The sequence below is a fragment of the Macaca thibetana genome, chromosome X (genome assembly GCF_024542745.1).
Source record: "Macaca thibetana thibetana isolate TM-01 chromosome X, ASM2454274v1, whole genome shotgun sequence".
NCBI lineage: Eukaryota > Metazoa > Chordata > Mammalia > Primates > Cercopithecidae > Macaca > Macaca thibetana.
In genome coordinates, this window is record NC_065598.1 from 64,721,508 (window position 1) to 64,734,142 (window position 12,635).

Here is a 12,635-nt window from a genome sequence, read left to right on the forward strand (position 1 = left end):
TCCTTTAGTATTGTGGAAGCCTTAAAACATGGCCACAAACTCTGACATACCTTCCATTGAGAGGTGAGGTCTGTATTCCCTCTACCTTGAATGTGAGTGGGCTTGTTAATATTTTGAACAAATAGAGCACTCCAGAAGTAACACTCTGTGACATTTGAAGCTAGGTCATAAAAGGCCAGGACCAGTTCTCTCCCAGTTCTCTTGGAATACTCCCACTAGGAGCCTTGAGACAGTATATGAGAAGTTTAATTACCCTGAGATTACCAAACAGAAGAGGCCAAATTCTAGTCAATGTCTCATACCAGCTGAATCTGCCCTTCCTGCCATCCCCAGTGGAAGGTGCCAAACATTAGGAAAACCATTTTGGACCTTCCGTATCAACTAATCTGCCAGGTAAATGCCATCATTTGGAGCAGAAGAATCGCCCAGCTGACCCGTCTGAATGCCTAACCCACAAAATAATTACAAATAATTAGTTTAAGTTTAAGCCAGTAATCTGCAACCTTTTTGGCACCAGGCACCAGAATCATGGAAGACAATTTTTCCATGGACCCAGGGTAGGGGGAGGTGGAGATGGTTTCAGGATGAAACTGTTCAACCTCAGATCATCAAGCATTAGACTGTCATACAGAGCATGCAACCTAGATCCTGCATGCACAGTTCACAATAGGGTTTGCTCCTATGAGAATCTAATGGGGCTACTAATCTGATAGCAGGCAGAGCTCAAGCAGTAATGCTCCCTATCCTGCTGCTCACCTCCTGCTGTGTGGCCAGGTTCCTAATAGGCCATAGACTGGTGCCCCACAGCCTAGGGGTGGGGGACCCTGGTTTCAGCCACTAATATTAGAAAAAGGTATGAAGCAATAGATAATTAGAAAGAGAATTTGCAGTTTAAAAAATGCAATACGGGCCGGGTGCAGTGGCTCACACCTGTAATCCTAGCACTTTGGGAAGCTGAGGCGGATGAATCACCTGAGGTCAGGGTTTCAAGACCAGCCTGGTCAAAATGGTGAAACCCCGTCTCTACTACAAATACAAAAAACTAGCCGGGCGAGGTGGCACATGCCTGTAATCCCAGCTACTTGGGAGGCTGAGGCAGGAGAATCACCTGAACCCAGGAGGCGGAGGTTGCAGTGAGCCAAGACTGCGTCACTGCTCTCCAGTCTGGGTGACAGAGTGAGACTCAGTCTCATAAATAAATAAATAAATAAATGTAATACCTAAGAAGTGGCCAACTGGGAAACATTGAAGAAGTTTGCCTTTAAATAAGAAGTGAACATACTACTTTCTAAAGCCTGTATGGAGCTGGGCCCTTGCATATTCAGGAACCCCCAGGATGGCAGAGTTGCTGGCTTTTCATGCCCCAAAGGGGATTGTCCTGCATAAGCAAGTGTGTCAGCAACTTCTCACACAGGGTCCACAAGGCCACTGACTTTTAGATTTTTGATCCCAGTTCAGTCTAGAAAAATAGTCCATGGTTTACTAGAATTGCAGTACATCATTTTCCCTTAATCACTTTGGCAATACTGCTCCCAGTCTCCTACAGCACAAACAGATACTCTGAATCTTTTCCTTTCTATGACACTCATTGGTAATTATATTATTTTCTTGTCAGAATAGAGACTTAGGAATGTAGAAAAAAGTCACATTGAGGATTTCCTCTTTTTTCTTTCTCATTCTATTTTATTCTGAAACCCCTTAGAACTCGAGCAATGACCCCTTTTAAGTAAACTTGGCCTTTAATCTCTTCTCTAATCACTGCATTCATTGTGTGAGCTCACTGGGGACAAAAACTCCCACCTGCTATCTCAGGTAGAATCTTCACCATAAGGAGTGACATCCTAAACTCATTAGTGAATTTCTATCATCAGAATCCTATTGAATAAAGGCCAAAGTAACACTGAACAAGGTGTTGAGCAGAATAGAGATGATACTCAGTCCAGTATTGCAGGATTGTTCAGGAATCTTTGATGGTAAATGAAATATCAAAAGAAAGCACTGGGCTGGGCACAGTGGCTTGCGCCTGTAATCTCAGCACTTTGGGAGGCCAAGGCGGGTGGATCAGCTGAGGCCAGGAGTTCGAGGCCAGCCTGGCCAACATGGCAAAACCCCATCTCTACTAAAAATACAAAAATTAGCTGGGCATGGTGGTGGGTGCCTATAGTCCCAGCTACTCAGGAGGCTGAGGCAGGAGAATCACTTGAACACAAGAGGCAGAGGTTGCAGTGAGCCGAGATCACGCCACTGCACTCCAGCCTGGGCAACAGAGGGAGACTCTGTCTCAAAAAATAAAAAATAAAAACATTTTTAAAAAGAGAGAGCATTAAAGACAGGTTGAAATATCATGGGGGCCTCTTTAGGTGACTTTTGGCAGTCTTCAAAAACAGACCTTGCACATTGCCAACAGAGGCCTCTTTGGAGTCAGAAAAGAATCTAGGCAAGCTTCATAATCATATAAGAAGTGTGCAATTCAGACTTTTCGAGGCCCTCCCCCCGCCCTTTTTTTTTTCTTGGCAGGGCCTTACTCGCCCAGGCTGTAGTACAGTGGCATGATCATGACTCACTGCAGCCTTGACCTCCTCAGGTTCAGGAGATCCCCCCACCTCAGCCTCCCGAGTAGCTGAGACTACAGGTGCACGATAACGCCCGGCTAATTTTTGTATTTTTAGTAGAGACAGGGTTTCACCATGTTGGTCAGGCTGCTTTTGAACTCCTGGCCTCAAGCGATCTGCCTGCCTCAGCCTCCCAAAGAGCTAGGATTACAAGCATGAGCCACTGCACCCAGCCCCAAGAGGATACTTTTGAGAACATCACAGGGATGCCCTTCCTCACTTCTTCCCTTCATAATTTCTTCTCCAATTTATATTCATTTATGGAGATGACCAGACACAGGCAATTTCCATGCTTGAGGGCTGTGAACTTTCTTCCTGTTATTCTAAAGCTTATTTTGGACTCTTCTTTTACAAAGGATAAAATGCAATATAAGACCCACTAAATTATCCAGATTGGGGTAGAGGGGTCCTTTTGCTACAAAGCCAGGAAATGGAAAAGTTATAATCAAGCAATGAATTCCTGGCATGGGGTGAAAGCACTCATTAAGCCTAACCATCTCAGCATTCCTGGAATTAAGTGGGAAATAGGGAGCAAACACTCAATATATGATTGAAAAGTTGTTGGGACAAAAGGGCACAACATAATTAAAGACAGAAGAAAATGAGTCAGTCATGTGGCAAAGTACCAGCAGGAAGGGTGAGAAAAACAACATCTCAAAAGATGAATACTACTTCAATATGTGAGGGCTTTGTTATTGGGTAAATAAAAGAGATGGAGAAACAACTAGGGCTAAAGCGAAGTACAGCTGAGCTTTCTAATGCTATCTGAATGAAATGGGGGCAAATGCCTTTGAAAACAACATGGGCAGCAGTCCACAAACTCTGTGGGCAGAGAAGAACATTTAGTAGAGTGTGTATTAGCAAGGGGGCCATCTAAGAGGCTCCAGGGAAACCACACATATTGGTCTCTTCTTAGTACATTTAAAAGCAAATATTTTAAACTAAGAAAATTCCCAAGTCATATTTCCACAAGCAGAATCTTGTGAGTAACTAAAGATAACTAAAAACCATGCTTACATAATCAGTATTTTCCCCTTATAAAACACTTCCATGTTTACTATATTATTTGGAGAACTTTAAACAACCATAAGAGATGGGGATTATTTTCCTCACTCTACAAATAAGAAAAAGGAGCCCAGAAAAATGAAGTAATTAATCTGAAGTCAACAAGTTAGTGACAGAGCCAGAATTAGAGCCTTAATTCTCTAATTCCCCTACCTCCAAGTCCTGCCTTCAATCCTACTTCTCTAGGAGTCTAGATTCTATGAGCAGTATTTTGAGAAGGCAGTACCACACTGTTGAAAGGAAAGAGGTTTTATAGGTAAATGAGTTCTGGCTGTTGGAATAAATAGCTTTAACAAAACTGAGAAGCCCACAAAAAGTCATCTGATGGAGAAAGGTAAAGTAGACCACTTTGATATCCTCTACAGAATTCTCATCTTACCATCATGCCCGTAATAAAAATGAATATTGATCAACATATACATTTCAACATTTAAGTCCCCAATAAGTCTGTGGTGGGGACAAGGACCAGTATTTCCAATAATTTTCTGCTGCTGCTGCTCATGATGGCACTGCTGCTCTAAGGACCACACAAAAAGATTATTTTTAGGCTGTTAAAATAATTAGACTTCATAAAAATGAAACCCTTAAGTACAAATCTAGCAAAATACGTAGAAGATCTATATAAGGAAACTATAAAACTCTGATGAAAGAAATCAAAAACGATGTAACTAAATGGAGAGATAACCCATGTTCACATTTAGGAAAAGTCAATATTTTTAAGATATCAGTTTTTCCCTGGTATCTTAAAAGCAAATCCTAATCAAAATAAAAAAGATATCTCTAGGATCTTAAAAGCAATCCCACTCAAAATCCCAGCAAGTTATTTTGTGGATATGAACAAACTGATTCTTAAGCTTATACCTGACTTCAATGGTTTTTACTACAATGCAATTCCTACCATGCTAAAGTTATGAAGATAGTGTGGTGTTGGTGAAAGAACAGATAAATACATCAATGGAACAGAAATAGAGAGCCCAGATACAGACCCATATAAATATAGTCAAGTGATCTTTGATAAAGGACAAAAAGTAATTCAAGGAGAAAGAATAGTATTTTCAAAAAATAATGTTGGAGCAACTGGATATCCACATGCAAAACAGTGAATCTAGACACAGACCTTATATCCTTCATAAAAATTAATTCAAAATGAATCATTGACCTAAATGTAAAACAAAAAGCTATAAAATTCCAAAAAGATAACATAGGAGAAAATCTGGGTGACCTTGGATTTGGAAAAGACTTTTTAGATATAACACCAAAAGCATGATCCATTAAAGCAAAAATGTATAAGTTGGACTTCATTAAAATAAAAAACCTATGCAATGCAAAAGATACTGTTGAGAAAATAAAAAGACAAGCCACAGATGGGGAGAAAATCCTTGCAAATGCCTATTGGATAAACGTCTGGCATCTAAAATATACAAAGAACTCTTAAAACTTAACAAAAGAAAATCAATTTAAAAATAGGCAAAAGAACTGAACAAATACCTCACCAGAGAGGATATACCGATGGCAGTTAACCATATGGAAAGATGCTCTGCATAATATGTGATTAGGGAGTTGCAAATTACAACAGCAATGAGATATGACTACACACCCGTGAGAATGGCTAAAATCCAGAACACTGACAACAGCAAATGCTGGTAAGAACATGGAGTTGGCGAGGACGTGGAGCAACAGGAACTCTGATTCATTGCTGGTTATGCACAGCTATTTTGGAAGTTGGTTGGGCAATTTTTTACAAAATTAAACATACTCTGACAATTTACACTCCAGCAATTACACTCCTTATTATTTAACTAAATCAGTTGGAAATTTGTATCAACACAAACACCTACATACAACTGTTTATAATAGTTTTCCTTGTAATTGCCAAAATTACCAAGATGTCCCTCAGTAGGTGAATGGATAAACTGTGGTAACTCATACAATGGGATATTATTTAATGATAAAAATAAATGACAGGAAAATAAAATGCATATTGCTAAGTCAAATACGCCAATCTGAAATGGCTACATACTGTTTGACATCAACTATAAACATTCTGGAAAAGGCAAAACACAATAAAAAAAAGATCAGTAGTTGTCAGGGTTTCAGGACTGGAGGAGGAAGAGAAGGATGAATAGATTGAACAAAAGAAATGTTCACGGTCATGAATCTATTCTGTATGGTGGCACTGTAATGGTGGATACATGTCATTATATATTTGTCAAATCCATAAAATGTACAATATCAAAAGTAAATCCTAATGTAAACTATGAACTTTAGCTAATAATATTGTTTCAATATTGGCTCATCAATTATAACAAATGTATCACATTCACGATGTTTAATAATAGAGAAAACTGAATGGGAGAGAGAAAGGTGGTATATGAGTTCTCTCTGTATTTTCTACTGATTTTCTCTATAAAAGTAAAACTACTCTACAAATTGAAGATTAACAAATGGATAATTTGGCTAAAAACACTAAAGACCTCAATTTCTGTCAACATGTTTAAAGGCCCAGTTTAATATCCACTGAAATTCTTTTTCACTGAAATGAATACAGATGGGATTTGCACATTAATTTCGCTCTATCTAATGCCAAACTCTCAGGGTGGAAGCTTGAGACATAATAACCAGATCTATTACCTAACTATTTTTACAGCACCAAGAAGCTATCTGACAGAAATCAAAATAGTATAGGATCAATCCAAGCATAAAGGACAGGAAAAATCCCCTATATCACCCATGAACTCAGCTTCAGTGACAGAGTTAATGACTTACCATCATCATCCTCTCATTTTCTACCTCGTTGAGCAATTCAGCAAATTCCTTGAAGGATTCAGCTGGAAGGAGAGAATCAAATGTAAAACAAATTAATCATGGTGCTTGATAGACAAAGGGACAGAGATCTGTGCAACAGCAAGTAGGGACCAGTGCCCTATGCCCACATGGCCACTAGAGGAAGGTGTCAAATCGGAGGACAAAAGCAGGTGTTCAGTACCTATCGAATGTTTCTTTTCTTTTCTGTTTTATCAACCCCCATATACTTTAATATTTTATTTAATCCTTACAGCCACTCAGGAGTAGCTAGAATTTCTCTTATTTCATAGACAAGCAAAGATTAGAAAAGAGGCAAGGGGTTTGCTGTGTAATGAATGGCATCTATAGAACCCTGAAATGAGTTTGGATCCCTGTTCCACTACTGACCAACCAGAGAGTATTGCTGTAAAAACTAAATTGGATGGTAAATGTAGGGTCAATACAAAGTAAATAATAAATACTACCCTTTCCACCCTCCCAAACTTTCTACTCTTCTAGTGCCAATTGTGCCACTTACTGGCAGGATGACTGGGCAAATCACTTCCCTTCTCAGAAATTTTGATGTCTTTATAAACAAAAGAAAAGGTAAGTTAAGCTAAACAGTCTTTAGTGCCTCTTCAAATTCCTCAACTTCTCTCCAGAAGCAGGAAATATATTCTCAACTGGCATCTGAATGAAAGCCTGGAAAAACAAATTTGTCCACACTACCATTTTTAATCAAAAATTGAGTTTCCTCCTTTAAAGAACTGAATAAGTCCAGCATTCCTGGTGTCAAGGAAATGAATTTCGGGGTCAACACAGCATGCAAGGCAATGACATTTCTTTCTTCTTCTGAGGATTAAGTTGCTGCAAATACCCAGGGAGATCACCTTTGCAAACACTAAATTCATTCAGAGCTCAACTGTAGCATAGAAAAGATATACACCACACTCAGAAAGAGTAAATAGGAAAAAATGGAAATGTTTGTTGACCTTCTGTCCCCAAATACTTTATGCTAAGAAAACTGTCAGAGAGATTTTTTCAATTGGCATTTTTCCAGACACGATCAGTTTACCTCTAAAGGAAATGTGACAAATATCATATTCAAACATTTAAAGGAAAAGACTAATTTTATGGACATTAAATGTGCCAAGCCTTCTGCTTCAGGGTTTAATTGTGACGATACCTTTATTAGGTGCTTATTATTATCACTGAATTGATATCACCATATAATATAGTTTGGGTATCTATCTCCTCTAAATCTCAGGTTGAAATTTAATCCCCAATGTTGGAGGTGAGGCCTGGTCCGAGGTGTTTGGGTCATGGGGTTGGATCCCTCATGAACAGATTGGTGCAGTCCTCCTGGTAATGAATGACTTCTCCTTGTATTACCTCCCACCCCCAGATCTGATGGTGCAAAACAGCCTGATATCTTCTCCAGTCTCTCTTGCTCCATCTCTGGCCATGTGACACACCGATTCCTTTTCTTCTTCTGCCACCACTGGAAGCTTCCTGAGGTGCTCACCAGAAGCAGATGCTGATGCCATGCTTCCTATATAGCCTGCAGAACCATGAGCCAAATAAACCTGTCTTCTTCATAAATCACCTGGCCTTGGGTATTCCTTTATGGTGACACAAGCAGACTGAGACATAATAAAATGCACCATTTAAAGTGTACAATTCAGTGGCTTTTAGTATATTCACAAAGTTTTGCAACTATCACCACTGTATAATTGCAGAACATTTTAATCACCCCCAAAAGAAACCTAAACCCTATTAGCATTACACCCCATTACCACTTCCTCCCAACACCCAGACAACCACTAATCTAGTTTCTATTTCCATGAACTTGCCTACTCTAGACATTTCACATAAATGGAAACACATGTGACCTCTGAATCTTGTTTATGCAACCATGAACATTTGTGAACAAGTTTTATGTGGATGTATGCACATATGAAAAGTTGGCCCTCCATGTATGTGAATTTCATATCCCACAAATACTGTATTTTTCTATCCAAATCAAAGAGAAAAAGTCTGCATGTAACTGGACCTCTGCGTTTTGAACCCATATTGTTTAAGGGTCAACTATATTTAGTATTTCTTTATAATCAGTTTTATTTCTCTAGGATTAGTAATAATATCCCCTATTTCATTCCTGATTTTAGTAATTCAAGTAGTCTCATGGTCAGTCTAGCTAAGGGTTTATCAATTTTGTTTACCTTTATGAAGAACAGATGTTTGGTTTCAACGATTGTCTTGTTATTTTGACAAGGCTGCCTTATTATTGTAGTCTTTTACTGTTCTCCATTTCATTTATTTCCTCTTTAGTCTTTATTATTTCTTTGCTTATGTTTCTTTAGTTTGCTCTTATTTTTCCAGTGTCTTAGGTTGGAAAGTTTGGTTATTGATTTGATATCTTTGTTCCTTTTTTTTTTTTTTTTTTTTTTTTTTTTTTTTGAGACGGAGTCTTGCTCTGTAGCCCGGGCTGGAGTGCAGTGGCCGGATCTCAGCTCACTGCAAGCTCTGCCTCCCGGGTTTAGGCCATTCTCCTGCCTCAGCCTCCGGAGTAGCTGGGACTACAGGCGCCCGCCACCTCGCCCGGCTAGTTTTTTTTGTATTTTTAGTAGAGACGGGGTTTCACCGTGTTAGCCAGGATGGTCTCGATCTCCTGACCTCGTGATCCGCCCGTCTCGGCCTCCCAAAGTGCTGGGATTACAGGCTTGAGCCACCGCGCCCGGCCTGTTCCTTTTTAACATAGGAATTTGAAGCTACAAATTTCCTTCCAAACACTGTTTTAGCAGCATCCCATAAGATTTAGTATGTTGTGACTATTTTCATTCATTTCTATTCTTTCATTTTTCTCTTATTTTTTACAAGATTATCTCTTTGTTATTTTCTTTCATTAGACTATCATATGTTTAGGCATGTATCTCAAAGTTTAACTTGTTGGATGTGCATATTCATGTTTTTCACCAAATTTGCCAATTTCTTGGCCATTATTTCTTTAAATATTCTTTCTTTCCCGTCTCTCTTCTTCTGAAGTTCTCATTCTGTATACGCTCTTATGCTTGATGATACCCCACAGGTATCTGAGGTTCTGTTCATTTTTCTCAATTATTATTCTTTATTTCCCTCAGATTGAATGATGTCAATTCACTTGTGTTTAAATTTGCTGATCATTTATTCTCCCAGTACAAATATGATGCTGAACCCCCAGTAGTAAGTTTTTCATTTCAGTTATTATACTGCAACTTTCAACTGCAAGTTTCAGTTGATTCCTTTTAAAAAATCCATCTCTTTATTGATATTGTCTATTTTGTGAGACACTGTTCTCATTCATTTCTTAAGTTCTTTAGACATGGTCTCATTTATTAATTTAAATATATTTAAATAGGTAATGAAACTCTTTGTCTAGGAAATCTAATATAAGGGCTTCCTCGGGGACAGGTTCTATTAATTGCTTTTTTTCCCTTGTTCAAGGGTCATATTTTACTATTTCTTTGCATGTTTCATAATTTTTTAAAAGTTAACATTCTAACTAGTGTGACAACTTTGGAAATCAGAACTCCTCTTTCCCCAGAGCTTGTTGTTCTTGTGGTTGCTGGCTGTTTATTGGCTTCATGGACTCATTCTATAGTCTGTATTCTTTGTCATACGAAACCACTAAAGTCTCTGATCAGTAAGCTTACTGGTCAACAAGTGATTGGACAGAGATTTCTTTAAACGGTTTGAACAAATATCCCCAAGCCTTTGCTGAAGGGCTCTCTGTGTATTGTGGGGTGTACCTTCAACATTCAGCCAGACAGTTTGCAACTGTGCCTTAGCCTTCACTCCTCCTTGCAAAGAGCTGAAGGTCAGCCAGAAGTGGTAGACTAGAGATGTCTCAAGTCTTTCTTCTAGACAGGTACAAACGCTGGGTATGTACAAAGCCCCTCTCACATGCATGACCTCTTAGATTTCCAGGAATACCTCACAGCTCTTTAAAGCTCTCCAAGGATAACTCATTCTCTATTTTGTCCTGTTTGGTTTGTTGTTCAGTTTCTTGTTTGCTACTTTATTCTTTTTGTTGCCTGTGGAAACTGTAGTACTAAACAACTGCCACTGATTGTTTTCAGAAAATGCCCTAGGGGCCAGGTGGGGTGGCTCACACCTGTAATCCTAGCACTCTGGGAGGCTCAGGCAGGTGGATTGCTTGAGACCAGGAGTTTGAGACCAGCCTGGCCAACGTGGAGAAACTTGTCTCTACTAAAAATACAAAAATTAGCTAGGTGTGGTGGCAGGTGCCTGTAATTCTAGCTACTCAGGAGGCTGAGGCAGGACTATCGCTTGAACTCGGGAGGCGGAGGTTTCAGTGAGCCAAGATGCCACTACCGCACTATAGCCTGGATGAGAGAGAGAGAGAGAGAAAGAGAGAGAGAGAGAAAGGAAGGAAGGAAGGAAGGAAGGAAGGAAGGAAGGAAGGAAGGAAGGAAGGAAGGAAGGAAGGAAGGAAGGAAGGAAGGAAGGAAGGAAGGAAGGAAGGAAGGAGAAAAGGAAAAGGAAAACGAAAGGGAAAGGGAAAGGGAAAAGGGAAAGGAAAAGGAAGGGAAAGGAAAGGAAGGGAAGGGAAGGAAGGGAAGGAAGGGAAGGGAAGGAAGGAAAGGGAAGGAAGGAGGGAAGGAGAAAGAAAGAAGGAAGGAAGGAAGGAAGGAAGGAAGGAAGGAAGGAAGGAAGGAAGGAAGGGAGGGAGGGAGGGAGGGAGGGAGGGAGGGAAGAGGGGAAGGGGAAGGGAAGGAAGGAAAGAAGGAAGGAGGGAAGGGGAGAGAAAAGAAGAGAAGAGAAGAGAAGCAAAGGGAAGGGAAGGGAAAGGAAGGGAAAGGAAGGGAAGAGGAAAAGAAAGAAGAAAGAAAGGAAGAAGGAAGGAAAAGAAAAGAAATTAAAAAAAAAAATCACAAGTGTGTTGCAGTGACTCATGCCTTTAATCTCAGAGGCCAAGGCAGGAGGATTGCTTGAGGTCAGGAGTTCTGTCTCAAAAAAAAAAAAAGAAAAGAAAAGAACAAAAGAAAGAAAATGCACTGGTAAAACAACAACAACAACAACCATTTAAAGAGTAAACTCTGAGTCAGCTGAAATCACGTAAGCCCTGTGAGTGATATTTCTCAAATTTTGAGTAACTTCAAACCCATTCTACCCTCACCCATGGCTGCTAGAATGGTGGTTTGCACACACTGCATGATTATACAGACATTAGTTTTCAAAGCTACTATGGAACTGCAGAAAGGAATAGGAACATGGCAAATTAAAATGTCATAGAGCTCAGTGTTTTCTCAACTATTCAGCCATTTTTATTTAATAAACATGCCTTGTTTTGTTGCAAAACTTTGGTTCATTTCTGGAGTTTTTAAAAAGTTGATTTTGGAAATTTCTGCCAGTGTCTTTGCTGCTTTTATGAAAGATCAAATTTTTGGAGGTCATTTTTCAACCATTCCCACCATGGTAACCTGGTCAGAGCTTCTTGAGCCTTACTTTCAATTAACAGACAGCTTCAGTAATTGTTAAACCACTTTAAAATTAAGTTGCTGAGTCAAGAAAAACCTCACTGCTGAATATTTGGCCTGAAAAAGCCCTATGAGTACATTTATTGCTTGATCAGAAAACTTCAAATGCCTAGAGAAGCATGTGGCACAGGGCAAGAAGTATTTAGCAAAGTCAAGATAGCCTCTTGATTCTAAGATTGTAATCACTTGCTTTCTAAAAATGTTAAGACTTTTACAGATCATCTATTTTAGTCCAACTACTTCATTTTATTCATGAGAAAACTGAGGCCCAGAGATTGGAACTGATTTGTCCAAGGTCACACAGCTAGCTGAACAGTCAAAAGAGGACCCCATTTCAATGCTCTATCTACAGTGCCCAGTCATAGCGAAAGCACTACGTCACATTGTTTTTCACTGTCCCTCCAACCGGCCCCACGAATGGTGCTTTCTTCCCCAAATATCCTCATATTCACTCTCCCTTGGTCATATCTATAGCGAATCAAGAAAAGTGCAAAAGCAGACCAGGCGCGGTGGCTCACACCTGTAATCCCAGCACTTTGGGAGGCCAAGGAGGATGGATCACCTGAGGTCAGACGTTCAATACCAGCCTGGCCAACATCGTGAGACCCCGTCTCTACTAAAAATACAAAAATTA

The 12,635-nt window shown here is 39.6% G+C and overlaps 1 protein-coding gene across 3 annotated transcripts in view; it reads right to left on the reverse strand.

Annotated features, from left to right (window-relative positions):
* Nucleotides 1-12,635, reverse strand: part of OPHN1 (oligophrenin 1) — a 376,301-nt gene that overhangs the window by 226,993 nt on the left and 136,673 nt on the right. For all 3 annotated transcript variants that reach the window (XM_050776883.1, XM_050776881.1, XM_050776882.1), the window contains exon 4: nucleotides 6,444-6,505. In XM_050776883.1, the coding sequence (XP_050632840.1) occupies nucleotides 6,444-6,505 (62 nt within the window). The remainder of the gene's footprint in view (nucleotides 1-6,443; nucleotides 6,506-12,635) is intronic.